At 39.8% G+C, this 24,347-nt stretch overlaps 1 protein-coding gene across 2 annotated transcripts in view; it reads left to right on the top strand.

Annotated features, from left to right (window-relative positions):
• Positions 1-3,737: 3,737 nt before the first annotated feature.
• The window catches only part of pde8a (phosphodiesterase 8A), a 48,953-nt gene continuing 28,343 nt past the window's right edge, over positions 3,738-24,347 (top strand). The window contains exon 1 of one of the 2 annotated variants that reach the window (XM_032512897.1): positions 3,738-4,290. Coding sequence is in view for 1 of the 2 variants with exons in the window: in XM_032512889.1 (XP_032368780.1) it covers positions 14,123-14,194 (72 nt within the window). In the remaining variant the exon portion in view is untranslated. Of the gene's footprint in view, positions 4,291-13,933; positions 14,195-24,347 lie in introns of those variants that run through there. The other variant, XM_032512889.1, reaches the window with a different exon arrangement.

Raw genomic sequence — 24,347 nt, 5'->3', positions numbered from 1 at the left:
TGATGTCAGTTGGGCTCTGTTACTACAGAAATAGGAAATGCCTTATGTTTGTAGGGAATGGAATAGATTATATCTGAGGCAAATTATTTTGTTGTTTTGTTTCCTTGAGAAACTGTGAACAAAGGAAAATTGGAGTGAAGGGAATCAATATGCACACCCTTAAAAGTGAGTTTTAAAACAGGAAATCATCCGACAGAGTTCATGTGAATCCTCACAAGCGACGAATGTCTCTGATAGACTCAAGACTCTTACTAGTCAAAACAAAACTGATAAGGGACAGAAATACAGTGCAACGGGGGGGACATTTGTCCATAGTGTTGTTGTTAATTACAATCCACTTCGATGTTTATTTTATTTTTGACAACTAAAGTGTCACTACCAGAGATGGGAAGTACAAATACTTTGTTACTGTACTCAAGCAGAGTTTTCAGATATTTATACTTTGCTTTTCTGTTTATCTTTGTGAGGACTTTTTACTTTTACTCCTTACATTTCAACACAAATATACGTCCTTTCTACTCCTTAAATTTTACAAAATTTGCTCAGTACTTTGGTTTCAAATAATTTCAGTGGAGTTACCGTTATTATTTTTCGTGTCATAAATACCAAATTCAGTCTAATTGGATGGGCATATACGTTGCACGAACTACTGAATTACTACCACTACTGAACTGAGTAGTTTAAGAATAAAGACAGAGGGACAGTTGCTGAGCCTGCTAAGAGGCTCTGTGTGAACAGGAACGCTGTCATGTGACACTAGGGAAAGGTGCATTTTTTAAATATAAATGCTAAAAACTAAAAAAACGAATGAAACCAGTAGTTCGTTCACAACATACTGCCGCATTCAACCAATTACTTGAGTAAATTTGAAGCGCAAACACACATTTTCTCATATCCGATTCTAAAATGTGAGGACTTGCCGCTTTTCGCTTGGATTTTGGACAGTTAGTTGGACAAAACAAACCCTTTTAAAGGCAACACATTGGACTCTGGGAATCTGCGATGCGTACTATTCATTATTCCCTGCAATTTTATAGACAAAAAGAATGATAAATGAATTCATAAAATCAATGAATCAATGACGTAATTCAGTGAGGATTAAAATAAACATCAGTTGCAGCCCCGATAATTAGAAGCCACGAGAACCGTTTCTTCAGGACTGCCTTCTCATTAACAATGCCCTTATGGACACTACACCTTACGTTAATGTCAAACCTCCACATCTGACTTTACATTAACATTTACATTGACCGCATCTTTTGGATTCTATTCTCTGTACATCGCATATTCTTTTTGCTTTATACAGTGAACATTCTGCACATTACATTTACATTTGTTGGAAACACTGTCCACCTTTTTTTCATTTTCAAAACACTTAATATTTTTCATTGTCATTTTTTTTCAATTTATTATTCTTCACTTCTGCAGTACTTTTGTTATTTTCTCTTACTGTGTTTATTGTTATGTACCGAGATACGGCAAATTTCTTTTATAATTTGGTCACGGATGAACTGGCATTTCATAATATCGCATGACACAGTCTATTAATACAAAATAAAATAAATAATTATAACTTAGTTTATATAGCATCTTTCATACAGGGGGTGTAGCTCAAAGTGCTTTAAATTAAAATAAAGAAACAAGAGAATAAATTTAAACAAACGCAAATAATGTGAGATAAAGCCAAGCGATCAAATGAACAACAAACATGCACAAGTTAGGAATAAAACAAAAGTAGGAAGTGGGCCAGTTAGTTCAAAGTAATGCTGAATAAATATGCTTTCACATATCATTTAAACAAAAAACCAAAAAAAAAGTTGAGCTGACAATTTTCTTATTTGTGTGATAGTTTGTGTTTAAAAACTGCAACAGAGGATCTGAGACGCCATGAAGACTTTTAAAACGATAAAGAATTAATAGCCATATGTAGACTGGTACCATACTATTAGCAGCCTTTTAGATTAGATTAGATTAGATTATACTTTATTCATCCCACAGCGGGGGAATTTCCTTATTACAGCGACATTTTCTACAATTAAAGCAAAACAAACAAACACACACACAAGTAAACACACAAACAAACAGGCAAACAACACACAATGAGCAGAAGGTATGGCTGAATGTAAAGGTTTTGTAAAGTGCGGTTGCCATAGTAGCCTACAGAAAACAATATTGCAGTGTAAGTGAGTGACGTTAAAATGAAATTGAATATGTAATTAAAAGAATATAGCAAAAGTAGGTAACCCTAAACAAGAAACATACATTTTAAATCCCCTCAAGACACTAGGAGCCAATGCAGATTAGCTAAAAAACTGTTCTCACTTTCTTTAACTTAGATATTTTTCAGTATGTTTGACATATTTATCTATTTTAATAATGTGGCATTACGTGTTATTCATTTTTGGCCCCACTGGTATTCCATAGGTTGAGAACGGGGAACTCTCCTACTTGTTCCGCAGCAGTCGAGACTAGAGACAACCGTGAGCAACCGCACCGAACACAGCCTTCACTCGGTTTGCGTTTGGAATCCGAAAACAACGTCGCGAGAGAGCCTACCCGCGGCTAGCCCGGTGTTTGTCCGTGTGAGGCTGCGAGCCCAAATGCTGCTTTCAAAGTTCCCACGGAAAGCGAAGGACCACCCAGCGGCGCCGAGCACGACGCCGATTAGCTGCGCCGAGCTCATTTGCATTAACGTCAGTAAAGGCTGTAGGTCAATCCTTGCGGGTGCTTTTATTGGATGTGCCGCTGTCAAGCAGTGCTGAAGAATTGGAAGGGCAAACGCCAGAAAAGGCAGAGAAAAGACAACCATAAACTCAGCATTATGTAGCTCGGTCCTGCCTTACCTCCGCTCTCGTTCACCGTGAATATTCCTGCCGTCCCCGATCTCAGATCCGAAACTTGTGGACACGGAGCGGTCTTGTGTTTTTTTTTTTTTTTTTTTTTTTTGTGTGGGTGTTGACGTGTGTGTGTTGTGTGTGCGTTGTGTGTGTTTCTTTTTTTTTTTTTTAAGAATTTTTTTTTTTTTTTAGATTTTTCTCTCTGTCTCTCAAGCATTGCATTCTCCAGAGGTGGTACCTTCACATATTACACTCTTACAGCCTCTACATCCATTTTTTTTTTTTTCATCCAGAATGAAAGAAAATCGTGGAGCCTGGTGACACTGTGGCACACTGCACCCGGGTTTGGACCTCTTATATCAGGCGGACCATCCTCAACCGGGCAGCGGATGCCTTAATGGAGATTTGCAAGCCATCCACCAAGATTTCTCCACTTCCTAAATTGGTGAATGTGGGCTGATAAATGGAGTGTTCTGTCGGACTACATCATGGCATTATGCTTGACGGAGGGGGTTTGACATCGGAGCGACTGGCCAGAATAACACCCTGCAGTGTGAATATTTCAGCCTGTTGATGATGAACCGCTCAGGACTGGAGCAAAGTGTCGTGAGAACCTGTTTCTGGCCCGTGTCTTGAGCTGAAGTGTGCAACCAGATTGTTTAAGTGTGTGACAGAGAGAGAACATAGGCATCATTTTTGATGGCTCCGGGGTGGGGGAGGACGACTACACATGAAACCTTGGACACAAAAATGGATAAAACTATTGCATAAAGCTGGCGGGGGGACTGCATGGTTTGTCTGTTTGTTAGGCCTACTTGATAACAGTGAAGTTGAGGAAAAATGAGAAAATGGTGATGTGGTACGAAGAAGGCGAGAATTGGAGCCGGAGTGAGGGATTAAAAAAAAACGTCCATGGGGAGCTGAGCAGCCCAGCTGAAGAATAACGGGATCCAAGTTTTCGAGGATAAGACAGCTGCTTTGATTAAAGACCTCCAATTAACTTCATGTGAAAAAGAGAGGGAGGAAATCAGCTTCCTGGTCGGGGGGTGGGTGATAGAGAGATACATTATTCATGCCTTGTGTTAGAGCAATTGGAGAACCGGCTTTGCTGTGGCCTAGATGATACATATAGCCTATATATATAGGCCTATGTATTTCTATATTGCATATTTTAAAAAAAAATAAAAAACCTTTGGGAGGAAAAGTGGACCTTGAAGAAAAAAAAGAGGGCGAATGACACTCGGGTAGCCTCAAAGTAAAGCACTTGCACAAAAAGAAAAAAAGGCTGAAGTGGGTTGAAGCATGGGCTGTGCTTCAAGTATTCATATCTCTGATAGGGTGGTCTACCACAGTGGAAAAGAGTCCGAGGATTCCCACTCACCCCAGCAGACTAATACCACACAGCATCAAGGAAATCCTGCCTCGGGACTACCCTAAACCCCCGAGCTGCAAGGTGAGGGAACCTACATTTATTACATTTACAGAGACTCAGGATCACATTGTCGGTGTTTGTGTGTGTGTGTGTGTGTGTGTGTGTGTGTGTGTGTGTGTGTGTGTGTGTGTGTGTGTGTGTGTGTTGCATGCAGTTTAAAGTTGTTTTAGTAATTTTCCATAACAGAAAACAACATATATAGATTGTAATGGCAATACTATAAATAATATACAGTAGAAACAAAAAAAACAGGAAAGTACAATAAAGCCACTACACAATACATGCAAGACTGTCATTTGAACTCACTTGAAACCCAACATTTCCATGCTTGACATTACTACTTTATTAATTTAGAGGAACTAGGCCAGATACACACTTAGTTAAAGGTTGTGGGGGGTCACAGGCCTCCACATTAAGCTGAGGTATTGTTCTCGTTGTGGGTTTTGTCTAAGAGTTACCACGAAGCTAACATTTTGTAACAGTTTTCAGTCACTTCAGATGTACGTGATCTACATGATCTTACAGCTGGAGTAATGCACTTCATAGAAGTAAAATCTGAGCATAAAGCACTGGCCTCTGTAGTCACCCATGGTTCAGTTGACACAGCTTTGGCCTCTGCTTCAGCTTTCTACCAGTTGTGCTTTTCAATAGGATGTCCTCTCTCATTAAGGCCTAAACTTTGTGTTTAACGCACTATATGAGACCAGTAATTTACAGAAACATTGAATTGGAAGTGTTTATAAATAGGACTGGAATATCTGAATGGAAAATAGGAGCAGGTATTGAAACGGATTGAGTGACATAATAGCAACAAGTTTGCCATCAGTGTGTTACATCACCGCAAAAAAAAACCCAGTGCCTTTTGTGTATTGAACCACAAAATAATTACACTAACAGGTGAACCAAATGGGCTGCGTCTGCTTGTATGCAGGGACTGAAGTGGTTTTTCTAATCAAGATGCTGATGATTTTTGTGATTATTTGGCATTTATGTATTGTGTAAGAGGTCATATAAGAACGACCTGTCACTACTATTCAGATCAACAGGCAGTTGTGTATTTGGAGGCGAGAAAGATGTCATTTTTGTTGTTGTTGCAGCAAACCAATAAGTGAAGATCCTGGTTTTGATGTGTGCTGGCGAAAAAAAGCCTCATCCTATTTGTAGAAAACTGTGAGTAATCAAGCAATACTGAGTTGAGAACACTTATTCCATCTCAAAATGAAGAATAATAATGTAGAAGCCTCGAGCACTGGCGCATTGATTATAAAATAAAAGGAAGCTCGTAGTGTAATGTTTGCATGTACATCTGCGAGCGGCTGCGCACACTCAAAATGTTAAAAAAAAAAAAGTGTGATCTTGTGAATTTAATAGCACATGAATGCGTCTGCGTGTTGGTTGTTTTCATGAATTTGTGCGCGTTTGTCTGACAGGCCGCAGGCTATTTGAGGGCCTCTGTCAAGCTGAATTTTGTGACCAAATGTCACTGCAGGATGCAGTGAGGAGTCAGTGTGACAGATGCCCCCAAGTCAAGATGCCCACTGTTCCTTTGATTGAATTAGTCCCCTGATTGAGTTAAGACTAATGGTATACAAATCTCCTTCGGCTGGAAGTGGTTAATCCCTGTTTTTTAAGGTGTCATCTTTATCGTCCTCTGTGGTCGCCCCTAGTGAGGGCCCGGGTTAACTGTGGACATAATATATAAAGAAGTAAGTTGTTTTTTTAAATCAAAACTCATGTTCACATCATCTTGCCGTGATGCGTTCAAGGCACAGTGATGTATGCCGCTGCTGCTTGTTGATCCCCCCCATATATCAGATCAATAACGGCCATTGATTGAACGGTAATTGTGTGCGTGAACCACCTTCTGCACCACATTGTCATAAAAAGCACTAAATTCTTTCATCTAATTTGGAATCATTTGGGTATACAGGAGCTGTGCCAGATACCGACCTGAAACAATTACTTATTCATTGATTAGTTGAACAGTTCAAGCATCTGTGATTGTTAACTGAATATCTTTTGGTTTTGGACTGTTGGTCGGATGAAATACGCAATTTGAAGATGTCCCATTGTGGTAGGAATTTTTTTTTTTTAGACCAAATGACTAGGAAATTATCAACACTTTATCAATAATAATTAGTTGCCGCCTTTGTAGAAAGTACAGTAGGTCCATATCTTCTAAAATATTTTGTCTAATTATCTAATTATGTGTGTGTGTGTGTGTGTGTTGTTTTTAGTCTCTGTGTGCATGTTTGCGCCCTGACTTGTGTCGCTGTGATTCTGAAGGGAGCACACACATTCATCCCGTAATGGATGATAACATTCATCCACATCTACACACAGCAGGCAGTAGTGACAGTAAAGTGCACACGTTTAGCGTATTACAATAGTGAATTAAGCACATGTTAAAACTGTGTTGTATCTTTGCTTACATTTTTACATGAGAGATAGACGGAGAGAGAAAAAAACCTGTGTAGGCATCTACAGTGTGAGAAGAATTCAATAGAATTTTGGGAGTGTGATGTGAGTCTTTGTCAAGGGTACGTTACCATCTGGGCTGCTCTGGCAATGATAAGGCTCAAGTACAAGGTCCTTGTGATAGTGGCCATTTTTTGTGATTGTGTGTGTATGGCTAAACAGACAGAGAAAGACCTCAACCAAACACAGCACCATTTATCTGGCCATGACTGTTCCCATCCGATTGCCCCCACCAAAGGAAATCAAGCAGCTTTCCCCCTGAACGGCAAATTTAGAATCAGTTTGATCGTTACCTTCTTACAAGAAATGGAAATGGACAATTAAACGTGCTACGCTTATAAGGATCTGGAGAGTAATACCGTCTCGCTTACTGCATGATTCCAGCCTCTGCATGCATTAACATAAGTGTTGGAATCACTCAGCCGTACCTCAGACTTCTCCCATTAAACCGTCCCATCCCCAAAAGTGACAATGCACACAAGGTTGCTTTTCCAAACTTGAGCCTCAGTTGGGGAAACACTTAACTATTGCTAATTCTTCAAAACTTAAAAAAAGGTTTTTGAAGCACCTCATGTGGTATATCTTACTTTTAAAGGATGTGTAGTAAAGATATGATACACCGCTGGGCAGCCTCTCTCCTTTTGGTGTGTGTGTGCGTGTGCGTGTGTGTGCGTGTGCGTGTGCGTGTGTGTGTGTGCATGTGTGTGCGTGTGTGTGTGTGCGCGCGCGCTCTCTCTCAGTCTAAGTTGAGAGTCATTGGGTAATTTATTCCAGAGGAGGGCAAAGGCTCAGCATGGTGATGAATTAATCCACTGTGCTTTTTCTGCTGGCTGAGAGAAGGGAGACTGATATTGGCTCTTTTTATTTCTCTCTCTATAGATCACTTTTTTTCATTTGGCTGTCAAACTTTCCGAGCTATTCCTCCTGCTCTAAAAAAAAAAAAAAAAAAAAAAAAAAAAAAAAAAAAAAAACTTTTGTTCTTAGCTACTACTCTCTATAGGTCCAAAGTTAAGTTTTTATCGTCACAATCACACATGATTTCATACACAATGGGAGCAGTCTCTCTGTGCACTCATAGAAATGCTAACATTCGGTTGACTTCAATGGCCCTGCTGTTGTCTTTGTCTGTACAGCTGCTGATTGGATCAAGTGATGGACTATGCTTATCTACGTCTATCAAGGATGTCATGTTCATATGTACAATGGTCTTTTATGGCCTCGCTTGGCATGGCACAAACCCCTGGCACCCAGCCAGTTAGCGGTTTGATTCCCATCGGGACAAAGTTTTGGTGCTTTAGGCGCTATGGACAAAACCTCCACCCAAATGGCACATGTTGAACGAATAGTTTGACATGTTGCTTGTTTGCTTATATCTTAGTTGCTGAGAGTTTGATGAGAAGATTCATACCATTCTTATATGTACAGTAAATGCTATATGTACAGTAAATGCTAGCTGAGACCAGCAGCCAGTTAGCTTAGCTTAGAGGTAAAGACTGGAAACAGGGGACGCAGTTAGCTTGGCTTTGTCCAAAGGTAACAAAATCCAGCTACCAGCATCGTTAAAGCTCATAATTTAACATGCTATATCTTGTTTGTTTAATCTCTACAAAAACTGAAGAGTAAAAATAAGTTGCTGTGTTACAGAGATATTTGCCTGGCAAGAGGTTACTGGTCCTGATCAAAATTTTGTCCCATTAAAATGGTGAATTGTTGTTTTTGCACTAAAGTTTTTGTACAGATCAAACAAATGAGATTTCTTAGTTAGCTTTAGAGGTGCTGGTAGGATAATTTTGTTACCTTTTGGACAGAGCTAGGCTAGCTATTTCCCCCTGTTTCCAGTCTTAATGCTAAGCTGCTAGCTGTAGCTTATATTTAAATGTCAGACATTAGAGTGGTGTCTATCTTGTAATTGGACTCTTGGCAAGTGAATGCGCATATTTCCCAAAACGTTCTGAAACTATTATTCCTTTTAGGACTGAAAACAGCCTTTAAATATGACTTTAGCTGTACATTGTATTTTCTTTAAACAAAACGTCAGCTGCCGTGTGACCTGTGTTTCTCTTCCTGTCTGGAGCGTCTGCAGGGACAGTAAGGGGGGATTTTTTTTTGCCATGTCATTTATCTCCACTGAGATATAAGCAGAAGGAGTTGAGAGGAGGCAAGATGGGGCCCATGAAGCACACACAGTCTACTGATTGATGTATTGGCAGTTCTAGAGCTTATCACCCTACAAGCTGTTTGTGATGTCCAAGAGGTCAAGGTAAAACATGATGGTAGTACAGTACTACCCCCCCCCCCCCCCCCCCCCCCCCCGGAATCTTTTCTTGAGCATTAAGCAGCTCTAGCCCTTGATGTAATGACAGCAAAGTCTTCTACTACTGACAGTGTGAACGTTGATCCTCTGTAGAAATCAAATTAGGATAAGTGGGTGGGTCCCTTCATCTCCGAGAGCTTGCTCTCGTATGAGGTGTCAGTTTGGTGCATGTGCTTGTAAAACAGAACCTCCCATTAGATAAGGCCACATTCAAAGCTTGTTCTGCTCCCCCTCCAGGTTAAGAATTTAGTATCATAAGGTTAGCATGTGATAGTTTCATGAGATTATGGAAATGGTATTCTTCCAAAACAAGGCACTACAAGTGTTTACTTTGTAGCAGCGATCTCTGTCCTCTTTTAGAAGCTCAGAGGAATGTAGATGGGTCCATTGGTGGCCTTTTAAGCTTGTCCTGGACTGTCTCCCCCAAATCCTGGGCAATCTAAGCTGTGAGCACCTCCAGAGGGCGCGGTGTCATGCTACCAATGTGTATTTCAAAGATGTTAGTTGGGATTAAAGAGTTTTTAATATTAGTTTAGGCTGCATCTTTGTCATGTAACTTTTTAAAATAAGTTTTTTATGTGATACAGCACCAATCAAAAAAATCTTCAACAGCGGCAACAAATGGCGATAGCGCCAATCCCGGCAGAAAACAAATATAACAAATATCTTGAAGACCATCTGAATCAAAAACTATCCGCACAACCAACCAGATGCTCAGTGAAATTTGGCCAGAAATTTATATTTTCCGGCATACTGTTAACTACATACTGTAAGTAGACTAAACAGTCATACAGAGAACAGTCAAAAGGCAATTAAATAAATTGTCTGACATTTTTGGAACACCCACCTGCACCTCTTAAAGATCACTTATTCATTTTTTAATTTGTCCATAAAGTGTAAAACCGTCAAGATGTGGTTCTACTTTGGCGCCTTTTTAATGCTGCAATGCAGTCACCCGCCGTTAGCATTCCATTGGCTGCCATTCATTTTGGCGCCACTTTGACAGCAGATAACTTTACATCTGAAGCGTTTAAAGACTTAAGTTATTTCTAAAGAAACACAACAATGTATAAAAGGCTCCATTGCCTTGTATCTCACGTTATGGCTCAGTAAGGGACGTTTTTGTAAAAATAGGCTAAGGATTGTGTCATAATCAAGCGACTTGCTGTCGCATAGTCGGCAAAAAAAACATATTGTCAGGAGAAGCATGCAGACAGTTTCAACTTACATTAGCTTTTTAGGTTTAATTACTAATGTTAACTAGCATTTTAGTTAGCAATAATTAGCCTGTGCCTATGTTAGCAAGATTGGGAATGATTGAGATGTCTCTTGGCACAGCTACCAGAAGACTTACAACATTCAGACACGTTGCTCACGTCACATCTACGGCGTCAGGCTCGGTTGGAGGCTGCGCAGTAACGCTCAGCCATCACCGGAAAAGTGCTTAGTATTATCTTTCACTGGTCTCCGTCCAGAACAACGGGATCTGTTGGTTCATTTCTTTAACTGTCTATTGGTTCTACGGGGGGGTTATGTGCCAGACTATTTCGTTGCCAAGTGCAGCAACTTGCTGGACTCTTTAGGTTGCATTCATAAAACCTCAGCTTGTTGTTTTTACCCTTTTGTACAGATTTGAAAAACTAAAATATCATGAATTAGGGAGCATCAGACGCTGATTTTGTGACCTTTGGACAGAGCCTGGTTAGTTGTTTTCCCCTGTTTCCAGTCTTCATGATATAGCTAAGCTAGCTTCATATTTACTGTATTGACAGGAGTGTGGAATCGGCCTTCTCATCTGACATTTAGCAAGAGAGCAAATAAGCACATAGCCCAAAATCTATATAATCTACTATTTCTTAAATATTCTACAAAATATATTATCTAATGTATGATTTTGCTCAAAATGTTTCTATATTTCCACATTTTGGCCCCATGCTTCCAATCGTCTCGCTGAATTTCGGTGATCTATTAGTGTCTCTTCTGTTAAGCCTTTGGCAGTCTGTAAAAACTTCTGTTTGTTCACTTAGTAACACCACAAATATTTACTGTTTCAGCCATATTTTCCATGTTTTTTTTGTGTGAATGCACCCTTCAAATATAAGTGATGTCATGTGTCATGTGTAAATTCTTAATCCTAGGCTTAATTTTGAAAAGTACACCATGGACACACCATCATTGTTCCTTCAAAGGATGAGTTAATCTGTAAATCATCTCTCTTGCATGGTGTCAGTGTCCATAGGTGAGGTTTTAATCTCCCCTGGAGGAGAGCCTTACTGATGTGGACTGCTGCAGCCATGCACAACACACCGTGTTAACAATGCTAACAGTCATGTTAACAGCATCTGGTTACTGGAGTACTTTGGCCATTTTCACGCTCCGTCACACCACTGTCCTTGCAGCCAGCCTAAACTGAAGAAGGGTTGTGTACAATACAGTATGTTGAAAGATTTTTCCTGAGGCAAGATTTACAAAGCCCCAAAAATTGGTAGATTTAGTATTACATAATAAACCTGATGGGTATTTCACCGCAAAATTTGGCAGTTGATCTAAAACTATTTTAGAACCAAAATGCCCCAGAGGCTTAGACTTTATTTTACTGCCTTTCTTCACTAAAGAAGCGCTGAGCAGACAAGAGCCTCACTGGATTTAAGGGAACAGGCCTGCAGCTTATTGGCTATAGTAAACACGCAAGGCACTCATTCACCTGCTGAACACCGCATTAAGACAGCAGTGCTTGTCTCCTTCCTTGTTTTAATGGATGCAGCTATGACGCAAAACTCTGTGCGTCTTGCCTTTTATGCTCTGAAGATATAGTGTACCCTCAATTGAGATATCCCTTACAATTTTTACGGGGCAGAGCACAGATGGTGCACATTGTTCTTGTGTTATGGGGTGTGTGGTTGCAAGGACACATTTTGGGGTGAGTGAAACAATTTAGTCAATAGCTCTCCTCACATTTTATAGTCTGGTCAGTTCCCCTTCTTGGTCTTCTTCCCTCTCCACATTTCTACTCTTGCTCATTTCACCATTTTCAAAAGAAAACATCGTTGGGATACTTAACTTAACGGATTTGTAATACTCCAAATCATTTGGCTGTGACATGCAAATGAATTTTGCAGCTGAGATGCAGCAAGAGGAAGTGAGCCTGTCTGCATTGCTTAGCTCAATGAGGGCCAGAGATTCTCTGGAGAAATTCGAGTATAAATGTATACATGTACTGTATGTGTGTAACATTTGGGCCTGCTCATTTTTTTTGCTTCTTCTACCGAGTTGATTTAATATTTACTATATGTGCAAAGTATCAATATTAATATCATTGGTCAGGAGGACTTTACCTCTCCATTTATGGCTTTGACTTGATGAAGTTCATCCAAGTCTACATTGTTCAGTAATGTTAGGACATTGCTTTGGGCGTGAGATGTTAAGTGTGTCAGATCTATAATCTAGATGGCATTTTGGAAGCCACAGGAGAGCAGGAATGTTTCAATGGAAACTATGAAAGTACATAGGTCATTCAAAATCATTCACGTGCACACTAGAAACAATGAATTGAACATACTTAAGTTTTTAATAGCAGTGAATCAATAGGTTGAACATTCCTGCGTGTCTTTCAACAGTACCTGCGTCATTTATTGTACCTGTTGCACCTGTCTGATTACATTCCTTTACATGTCGTCTGTTTTAACTGTGTGCAGTGAATAGCTGCTTGTAGCTGGATGAAATGTTGTTCTGTATTATAAATAATACACAATGTATGTATTTATTTATTTGTTTTCCTGATTTTCTTCTTCACATTATCCCTGCAAATGTCTACAAACACTCTACATACGAGTTAAAAAAAAAATCAATCCTCATTTTCCTTCATTGAGCAGAGGCATTCTCGCAAAAACAAGTTTTGCACAAAAGCGGCTTCCACATAATCAATCTGCCCCAAATAATCAATAAACGTGAAGCCTTAACTTTGTTTTATGATGTATCCATGTTGAGTGTTTTCATATCGGTGCTACATCACATCGCTCTCTACTAACTGTCATCCATCTGAGACTCATGATTAAAATGTAAAGCCTTTGTCAGAAAACAATCCCTCGAAAACATGCCTTCTTACATCAACTGGCTTTTTAGGTTTGGGGTCAGGTATTTTAAAATCTACAAAATACTGGGTAAGGCGACGTACTGTAGGTGCAACACAGAATGAGTTGCAAAAGGATTAGGACAAGGTAAATGTTTTTATTAATTTTTTATTGCAATTCAACAACCCCCACCCACAATTTTCAATCCAAATGTCAGGACAAAGTACATTTATATTTAAATGAAACTTTGCCGTTGAGTTGGCAATAGATCCATAAACCTCAAGTTGTTGCTTTAACTTAGTGTTTACACATTGTGGTGTATTGCTTTAATTAGTTGCTTTTATTAGTTTATAATTGAAAGTATTAGGGATGTCAATATTTAACCATGAAAAGACAATAACAAGTTTGATCAATTTCATACTTTATACTAAAGTGTGTGTGTGTGTGTGTGTGTGTGTGTGTGTGTGTGTGTGTGTGTTTGGGTGGTGTGTGGTGTGTGTGGTGGGTGTGTGTGTGTGTGGGGGGGGGGGGTTGTGTGTGTGTGTGTGTGTGTGTGTGTGTGTGTGTGTGTGTGTGTGTGTGTGTAGGGTAGTCTGGGTGCCAGCGCTCTAGCTCATGTCACTCACAGATGCGTCATGCAACAGTGACATCAGTGGTCCTGTTTTAGCAGGTGAGGAGGAGGGGAGTCCGTTGATTATCTTATGCTCTTGCAGCCATCTGAAGAGCTCCGAGAACCGCTTCTGATATTTTCAACAAACATCTAGGCTGTTGTAGAGAGTAGAGAGGTGGAGCATTGCAGACTTGCAGATAGGGCAGGGGTGGTGCGGTCGCCATGGGCGTATTGCCAATTTTAATCCTCCCTTTAGGCCCCAGGGCTGGCGAGGTTATTAAGATTGTACAGTTTGGTATGGCTCAGTCAACAAAGTCACTGTAGGCTAATGATCTCTTATTCAGGCTCGACGGTCTCTTTTTATTTAGCTTGTCACTTGTCATGTTGTGTTGTTGTCATGTATTTGGCTGGACTGAGAAGGAGGAGTGGCTGACTGCAATGGAAAGGTTCCCGGTAAGATTACAGTACACTGTAGTGTCACTTGACCAGGCAGTGGTCCAACGTAGACTTTCCAAGCTCCTTTAGCTTGTCCTTTTGCTTTACTGCTTTACTTTAAGGAGAAGAAGGAGAATGCGGATTACACGCTGCTTGATCAATAGCTGCCAGTGGTTCGCTGTGCAAATGACACTCAGTTTTATGATTCATGGTCAAAGGGGCAAAGGGTTAGATGAGTATAAAGACTATATTATTTGGGAGTGGTTAAAAGGGAAAGTGAAATATTCCAGTATGTGGGCCTTCCATAAGAGTAGTGTGGTGAGGCTGCTAGGGGCAGAAGAAGAGGAGGAAGTTTTAGTAAGGGGCTGCCCCAGAGCCCTGAATGGCTTAGGCTGCTCCAGGTCTTATAGGGATTTCAGTGTAATCTGGATAAGGACAGAAATACCTTGAAGGTGAACATTGGAGAAAGTGCTCAGCTTCTTGTGGATCTTTATTTCGTCTACAATGGTTGTAAATATATTGTGTATATATTTCCTTTAAAGGGGCACTCCATCGATTTGTTTGTGGCCTGGGCTTGAGACTTTAAATTTAAATAAATAATAATTAGATAACATGTTATTATTAACAGCCTGCATTACATGTTGAAGTTGTGGGATTAGAAAGAAGTGGCATTTTAGAGGCAGGGAAGGTCTAAAAAAAGATGCTATTGCATCGTGGGAAATGTAGGATGCAGTGTTTCTTGCCTCTTCTGCTTTGATTTAGACTATTATTGTTTTGAATCTGTATCTTACAAGTCCCCTAATATTATGTGCAATGACAAATGGCTGAGTCACCCCTTTAACCACGCATGCACGCTGCTATGTAGTTTCTGGAGGCTGCCTTTCATCACCATACAGGCTCAGGAGATCACGCCGTAATAGTAAAAAGTTTAATTGTGCTCACATTGCTGTTGGATCCTAAAAATCACATAATATGAGTGGTCAGTGTCATAGTTTAGACACACTCTGACTACTGTACAATGTTACTACTAGTAATTTGAAGAGATGAAGGAGGGAATTGGGAAAATGTAGATCAATACAGCCGCAGGAGATGCGTAAAAGTTGAGCACATCTCATTAAAATCTCATCTGTTTTTTAAATTAAAACCTCAGATTTCCTAGCCTCAGTTTTATCATCATAGTTTGGCTTTTAACGCAGCTCATATCCGGCGATGTAGCAAACGGTATGTATTTCTCTCCATGTTCACGAGTGCGCCTGTCCCCTGCTCGTCTTCCCATATCCCTGTAGGCCAGTGTGTGAGGGCTCTGAGCACAGTCTCTTACCCACGTCACTTGGCCTGTCGACAAGGAACTGCTCCACTGCCAGGCCTGTTACTCTCCTTGGCACAGTGACGCACAGATCGTACACATGCATACACACTCGCGCTACTATAGACACAGGGAATGCACACAGGCCCAGGCAGCGGCACAAGCTTAGGGAATACAGCATGTACTTTGATGTCACACACATATACATATAATCCAAATACATTTACATTTACTTAACTTATTTGAATGAAAACTACTTTACAAATTGTCTCTCTAGGAGCAGAATAAAACGTTGCATGCCGGTGTTCTGTTCTCAGCTCTGTGAAATATCTGTGTGTCCATGTGTACAGTATATGTATGTAAGAAGAAAAGAAATGGATATTGAAGCCTGCTTCAATATCCATTTCTTTTCTTTTTTAAACTGAAAGGGAAAAAAAGCTACTGATGGGTTTTGTGTGATATCTGGGGCGATGCTTGCAAGGTGTGGAACACCAAGTAAAAAAACAGGGACAGGTCACCAAGGATGAAATAACCTCTTCATTTTCTGCAAACTCTGTATTTTTAAACCACGAACGTCATTCAAGGGCGTTTGGGACTGAATTCCAGGACAAGTTCAGTCTCCTGTGAGTTACTCGGTGTCTTCCCTCTGTGTGTGTATGTGCATTCCCGTATGCTAGAATTTCCGCACTATCTAGTGAGGTAGGAGAGATGTCACTGCAGACAGAATAAAGGTCAGGGCGTGCGCTGGAAGCACTGCACAAAAAACAATGTGTTCTGTATGTGTGCATGTGTGTGCACTTTTATGCGTGACTGATTAGAAATCGCTGTATTTGGGACAGCATATGGAAGAAGTGTGCATCAGTAGCTTATAATACTTCACTACGAGAACTTCAGCATCCTATGTTTCTCTCTTTATTGTGTATTATTCTGTAGTTATTTTTAAGTCTATGATTGTGTTCTATCTACAATAAGTGGAAGAAGCATGTATAGCCAGCATATAGTATATCTTTAACTTCCCTTTATTTACTGTAACTTAACATACCAGAGCTTAAGTTAGCAACTCCTAACACTACACACCCAAAATAAAATTCACTTTCTTACAGTCACTTTCCTCTGTGTAATACTAATTTTGAAAGACATAAAACGTCCTGGAAATCCTAACACAGCTTTTAGGGCAGCACGATATGAGCCATATATCTGATTGCTGAATATTTTGTCTGATGTTGCAATTGTGATATGATTCGTAGTATTAGAGGGAATGGTCATTTGCATCATAATTTTCATTTACATGGAAAAATATATAATCAAAGACTTTTTCTTAAGTCTGTAGAACACGACTTGTAGGCCAGGAAATCTTTTCATAATTCCAAATGGTATTTTTACACATATTTTGCCTTTAACAAATATTGCACTCCCGTGCGATTTGGAAATTGCACTACAGTCCATATTGCGATTAATTGTTCAGCCCTAACAGCCATAGTGATTCTCTTGTGCATCTTAAAGGATAAGTGGAAAATAGATTTGAGGATTGGGGAGTAATGTGATACATAAAGCCACATGCTTTAGTTTTTTTTACATTGTCAGCTGATGGGAGGTGCATCTGAGATGCGATTTCATGTTTGGCTGGACATGGGTGTCAATCTTGTGATGTGATATGAAGTCTCAGTCAGGCAAAAAAGCTGCTGATTGTTGATCTGGTACTCTGTTTAGGCTTAGGCATTAAACTTTAGATTGCTATATGTACTGTATATAAAAAAGCAATGACTAAATACGTAGTGTTATTTTGCTTTCTTATTTTCTAGTGGACCGGGCACTCAGTGGGGCCATGGAACTCCATGTTATCTTTTGGTATTCGGGGCAGGGCTTGATGATAATGCATTATTATTGCACATTTTTCTGTCTCTGGTTTTTATCTTTGTCATGATCTGCTCTTTGTCATGATGCCCAGTAGGAACCTCCCAGCCCTGAAAAGTGGTCATATTTTGTGATCTTTCCCAAGATTTTATGTTTGTTTGTTTTTTAGTTAATTTGCCCCAGGGGGTTGTCCTCATCAGCAGTGGTTTATGTGATCTGTCTTTTTTTCTAAAGCACTTTGCAAACTGCTTTAAAAGAAAAGAAATCAGGCTCAGTGCCTATAGTTAAATGTGCTGTTTTTACATTATTTGGGGAAAGACAATAACACATCTGCAAAGATAACATTTGATAGAACAAGGTGATTAAAAGAAGAGTAATAATGATAAAGCTGATCGGTTTTGACAATTGATTGTAATATTTGCAAGGGAAATGGATTCATTCATTTTATCGACAAAATGATTAATTAATTTATCGAACAGAAAACAGATGGATTAATCAATAATATAAATACTTGTTGGTTGCAGCTTTAGCTCAAATCATTCCACAGTAAGCAGACTACTAAAAACAATTAAAAGCGATTTTTTTTTTTTTTTTTTTGTACTTTTTGTTTTTTGTGTGCCAATCAGAAAGATTACAAAAATAAAGGAAAGTAAATACAATAAATGTAGATGATTAATTACATTGCATCTGACACACATTAAAAAACAAGAAAGAACCGCTGGGAGATATTAGATGAATTAAAAAGACATTTAGTTGAATCTAGTTTTGCACATGAGAGAGAGAGAGGAGAGAGAGGAGGAGAGGAGGAGAGAGGAGAGAGAGGAGAGGAAGAGAGAGAGAGATGAGAGAGAGGGGAGGAGAGAGAAGAGATAGGAGAAGAGAGAGAGGAGGAGAGAGAGAGAGAGGAGGGAGAGAGAGAGGGGGAGAGAGAGAGAGAGTGAGGAGAGAGAGAGTGAAGGAGAGAGAGGAGAGGGAGAGAGAGAGACGAGAGGAGAGAGAGAGAGACGGAGATTGTGAGAGGAATTGGAGACGGGAGTGGGAGGGGAGGACGGGCGGGTCGGCGGGGGGGGGGACCAAGTGTGAGAGAGAGAGAGAGAGAGACGAGATGAGGGAGAGAGAGGAGAGAGAGAGACGATCCACAGTGGCCTAGTTCCCTCAGCCATGCCAGTGACTCAACTAAAGTCTTCTGCCTGGCTGATGTTGGCTTGGTCACACGGATGAGGCATGTGGACAGAGCCAGAATACACACGGTTGCAGTTATATTTCTATAAGAATGAACTGCAATTACATTAAAGGAGAATGCCCATGTTTATGTTAATTGTGATTGCTATGAATATGCGAGTACTTTCGGTTGAAAACCCCCCGACCTGAATCGGTGCAAGCAACACGGAGTAGCTGCAGCTACATGTATAAGCTTCCACTGAGCTGAAACGGCAGTTAACGGGGCAAGTTTTAGAGAGCCTTTGTGCCTCTTGAGAGACACACAATGCAAATAATAGCCTACATCCATACAACATGAACAGGGCCCTTACGTAACATCCAGATGCGTTTTCAAGTCAGACATTGTTTAATTTCAACTACCCTGTCTTGTTCTTGCTGGTGGGTAGCTTGGTTAGCAGCTAGAGCTAGCTAGCTGTTAGCTGCTAGCTGTTAGCGGCTAGTGATAAGTGTGTTCAGCCAGGCTTTTGTGAAAATCCTAAAGCAGCAGTTCCGTGTGTATTTGTAGCTCATCCTCCATGCCTTCGGCAACAAATTGTAGTTTATATCCTCTTCAAAAATAGGTAATTGAGCTCTGTAGTGGTTATTACCATATCAGTAATTATGTAACTACATGGAAACGCAAAGGCATGGAGGACACCCACTACAGCCCCCAGCGCTCAAGGGATTGTTGTCGACAGCTGAATTGTCCTTTAAAATATTTTGAATTTTTATTTGTGTGGGGTTGGGAGTTTTTATTTTTTTTACCACTCTTTGTCTACAGCAGGGGTCTTCAACGTTTTTTAAGCCAAGGACCCCTTAACTGAGAGAATGATGGAGCAGGGACCCCCTACTACATATATTGTATAAAATTAAGTCTATTAAACTAGGGCTACAATAATGTGTAGGATGGCCTAAAGCCTATACGTTTTTAATGCATAGAATACTAATCTATTAAAATATGAATTGATGGCATGACTTTAAAAGTCATCTTTTATGTGGCACAGTGACTCTTTAGGATGAACTCCATGGCCATCTTTGTGACTACCTATACATATTGGCCAATATCCCTATCATCAGTAGAGATTTATATTTGCAAATAATATGAGGAAATTATGTTTGAATTTTTGAAAAGAAAACTTTCAAAAATGTGGAGGCCCTGCTCCAGTTACTCTGCAGACCCCCTAGAGACCTCCTGTTATATCTGGTTTACAGTATTAAAGAAATGACAGAATAATGACACCAGCAAGTAGAAATACCAAATGATCAAAAATTCATATTACATGTTAAATTTAGGCTTTGCATTTCCACTGCTGTTAAGTCATTAGAAAAAAACACAGATGCGTGAGCTGCACATCAGGGAACAAAAGAATCTGATGTGAAAGAAACCAAACGTGTACATCAGAAACTTCAGGTAAAAGAGTGTTTTTGTGTGTGAGCCCTGCATGTAGAGAGAGAGCAATGGAAAGCATTGTGCGGGAAAATAAAGGGAAGACATTGAAGGAGAGGAAGTGCTACTAACGGGGGAAGTTGTATTAGTGTCTTGACTTCTGCAATCTGGGTTTAATCACTGACGATGTGTGCTGTTCCTACAGCAGCTGTGTACTGAAGCAATGGTTTATTGTATTCATTTATACAGGCGGATTAAATCAATCCTATTGTTGGCAATTGATTATTTCTTGATCTTTTGATTATTTTGAAATGTAAGAAGTAATGTGAAATCCCTGCTGAGAGGCTACTTAAAAAATACCAACACATTCAGCTGTGAGTTCTAACTTCAAATTGTTACTTCACACTTAGCTAAGAACCAAAGGGAGTTTGAAGATTATAAAATAATGGGGAATCGGATTAGTTCATCCTACACAAAACAAAAAAAACTACATTTTGTAGTTTTTTTTAAAGTTTGTAGCAGCTATCACCATTTCATCAACTTATAGAAGTCACATATGTTGTGACATTCATACACATTTACATTGAACGTGTGGGACAGACAACTTATTCCAAAGGGACTTAGCCCTTGGGGACTCAGTGCATTTAAAGGCAACAGTATATATTTCTCTTTTCTTTTAGCTTTCTTTTTTTACTTCAAGGCATTTCCTCTGCAGTTGGCCTTCCATAGCTGCCAATTTTTTTTGTTACTGTGACAATAAATATACTAAACATCAGCCTTACACAAATTTGTAGTCCTATTTTTGTTTTTGTTGTAGTCCTATACACAAATATGTAGATTTTGTCTTTGCCACATCAAAATATCCATATATCATTGTCCTAAAAAACACTTCCTCCAGGTCATCTTTAAAGAACCAAGAGAAGCAGTTCTGATGACGATGCATGTTTCCAATAATCTAGTGTTTTGTTGTTGTTGTTTTTAATTTTTATCAACCAATACAGGAACTTTATCACAAAAATCAGGATCACCATATTTGGAGATGGTTTTAATTGGACAGTGGTAGAGCATATTATATATGATACTTTCATTTTTGTTGTAATTTTTCTTTCAAAAAGTAATCAAAAATATGTGATCTAAATATAAAATTAGCTGAAATTGATTTAACTGAATTTTGTGAAGCGTTTGCCAGGCTGTTCATTGATTGGTCGCCGGTTTGAAACCCTGTTGTTATCGATGGCTTCAGCATAGATCTGTGAGCAGCAAATGTAATTGGCCACATATGAAAGTGAATTATTCTCTTTGATGTAACACACACAGCATGGGCAGCTACCACTACTATCTGAGTGGCTCAGCGTGTGGTGAGACTGATGTGTCACTCAGTGCTATTTAGCCCATCACGTAGCTCAGTGTGTGTGAGAGTTAGTCTGTCTGTCTGTCTGTCTGTCTGGTACATAATGTGCGTCCACACTTATGTCTGGGGCTGCTCCTTTCTAATGAGACCTAATGAAGAACATTGATTCATCTCCATTTGATTCACATTTTAGACAGGAACACATATACACGTACACACACACGCTAACACTTTGACTTCTTCTAAGGAAGAAATGCTGATCTTAACTAATGTTGCTGTAGTGTCATCAGCTCTGCATATAGTACTCTACTTAACCGTATGTGGAAAAGGTTTAAGGAGGGACAAACTGAAGGAGAATTGGGGAGTTGGAGAGAGAAGATGTTAGCCGGAGAGAGTGGTTTCAAAGTGAGGGATCTGGAGATTGTTAGTGAATGGCCATGCATGAGAAAGGGCAGGCATCCCAAGACTCCCTGCATCCTGGTCCCAGCTCTTGGGTGGAGAAAGCTGTTTACTCTTTCTATCTTTCACTGCTGACGTCGCCGCACCGAACAATGTCATCCAATTTCCTGTTTTTCACTTTAGTGGAAAGCCACTCTCCCAGTGTGTAGGGTTTAGTGTGTGCGTATGTGTGAGACAGAGAAGCTGGTGGGCTGGAGGAGAGCAGAAGGAGGAGGAGATCTATAGGGCCGGATACACTAGGAGCAGGATATAGGGTCAGAGGCAACTCCACTATGTAAATACATTAGGTGTATTCAGTGAGAGTAGCAGGAGACTGCAGACTGTCCTGAATCCTGCTGGAGATGACTGTAGACACCCAGCGGCTCTGATGTGGTCACACTGAGGAACCATGTGAGATCTCATGACATCAGACTGTTTGAAAACCGTCAGCCTGGAAAATGTCACCTCACAGTGAGAGAATGACTTTTGAGTTTTTTTTTTATGAAATCATGCACAAGCTTTTGATTTAGTATTCCAGCGCTTAAGCGACTTGCAAGACTGGATTTTCAACCAGGCAAAGCGGGAAATTGGGCCCTCTTAAGGGTCTGGGGTCCCCGGGTAACTTTCCCCAGGTCCCCTAGAACCTTAAGAGGCCCCAAAGTCTCCTGGTTTACTGTGTGGCAATTGGCTTGTTGTAATTAGGTTAAAGATTTAAGTTGTTTGCTGGGTCGGTATCGGCACAAATCCTGACCTTATTAAACAAATCACGTCTTGGCAATGTGACTGATCCACCTCATATGTAAAGTTTCTTTGTCAATATGATTACGAAATTCAAGGTGTCTGCTGTCAGTTTATTTGATCCCTTTGGGACATTGACTCAGTGTTTAGTATCACAGCATCCTTTACAAGAAAATGATTTCATGAGTTCCTCACAGATTGGTACACATATTTCAAGTTTGGGTGCTGGCATCGAGTCAGTACCCTATATTGATGAAGTGTTGGACTTAGGAGGAAAAAGTTGGATCGTTGCACCTTAAACTAGATTCACTTCAAATGTGTTTGGTAATACTGTGTACACCAATTAAGCAAAGTAAATACTGAAATGATACGGGCCCTTAAGGATAGGTTTACATTTGTCAAGTCTCCGTTATTTTGCATCATGGTGCATTGACTCCTAGGATGATCCTTTGTCCCGAGTTGGGAGGTCATTCTTCTGTGTGTTCATCAGCTTTAACTCGTAATGTGGAAACATCAAGGGCGCTACAAAGAAGATGTGTTGTTTTTTAAAACAACACGTAGATATCTGCTTCCAGTATTTATTTCCAGTTTGAAGCTTTATATTAGTGATTCTTTTCCACATTTCTTGCTGCATCTGAACATTCCCTAAATTCACTCAAATATTGCTTTAACTCACAAGTTATCAGGGATAACGGTAATAAATAACTTTTCTAACTAATCTTGGCCACCTTACATGGACAGTTCCTAATTTTTCTGCGTAATATAACGTCAACTTGGCAAGTTTCGCACCAAACCTTTGCCAAATTGCCAAGCTGTTGTTGTAACTTGAGGGCGTTCATGTGATTTTTTTCCCAGTTGGGAACTTATCTTTCCAATTATTCCAACTCCACATGAACGCAGCATCATTGTCTGAGTTCAAATCTGAATCAGTTGCCAGTTCGCGGTTACAGCTTGCTAAAACGAATGCAGTCTAACAACATTCCTGCAGTAAAGCCTCCTTTTATGAATGTTGTTCATCATGATATGGCAAATGTATACAAAAGCTCTCAGGAAGAAAATCCTGTACTGCACAGTTGTAAAAAAACTTCAATAATTCACTATGTTAAAAGAAAAAATATTATTATAAAATGTAAACAAATAACAAAAAAAGTGAAGAACATTTCTTAACCTGTTCCAAAAGGGATAAGTAAGAGCCCTATAGGCTTATCAAGTTTGATTATGATTCTTTACCACATAAATATCTAAATATCAGTCAAACAAGATACATCTAACAATTTTAAAAAACACAATCCAATTTACGTCTTACTTTATCCAGCTATTGAGAAAAGGAACAAAAACAAAAAAGTTTTGTATCTCTTTTTTAAATAGTAAAATATTTGCTCTTAATGTTTAATTGAATGTTGCTGTGAATCATTAATTGGACAACCGAAATTTTATTACAAACGATTATATGATAGAATCCAATCAACCAAATCTTCATGATACTCTGTGATTTAACTGAGTCAGTTAACACTGATGCTGCTTTATCACACAGCTAGACCAACTACAAGACCCAAAATGCATTGCATTTAACTCAGGCATCTGCACTATGCCCTGCTGCTTTGCTTAATAAACTTGTCAGATTAACAGAGAGAGATAGAGAGCGAGAGAGAATTACGTAGGCATACACACCATAACTGTACTCCTCGCCTGCCTGGCCTACATGCTCACTCACTTCCCCTACTTTGTTTGCTTCTGGTTGAGTGCAAGCATGATGTTTGCGGGATGCAAATGCTTGGCTGAGTGATTCATTGCAGTGTGTGTGCGCGTGTGTGTACTGTACAAGAGGAGTATGTTGCCCAAAGAGGGTGTGTGTGTGTGTGTGTGTGTGTGTGTGTGTGTGTGTGTGTGTGTGTGT

This window comes from Etheostoma spectabile, chromosome 1 (assembly GCF_008692095.1).
Source record: "Etheostoma spectabile isolate EspeVRDwgs_2016 chromosome 1, UIUC_Espe_1.0, whole genome shotgun sequence".
Classification (NCBI taxonomy): Eukaryota; Metazoa; Chordata; class Actinopteri; order Perciformes; family Percidae; genus Etheostoma; species Etheostoma spectabile.
The sequence above is the reverse complement of the archived record's forward strand: the minus strand, read 5'-3'. Positions and strand labels throughout refer to the sequence as shown.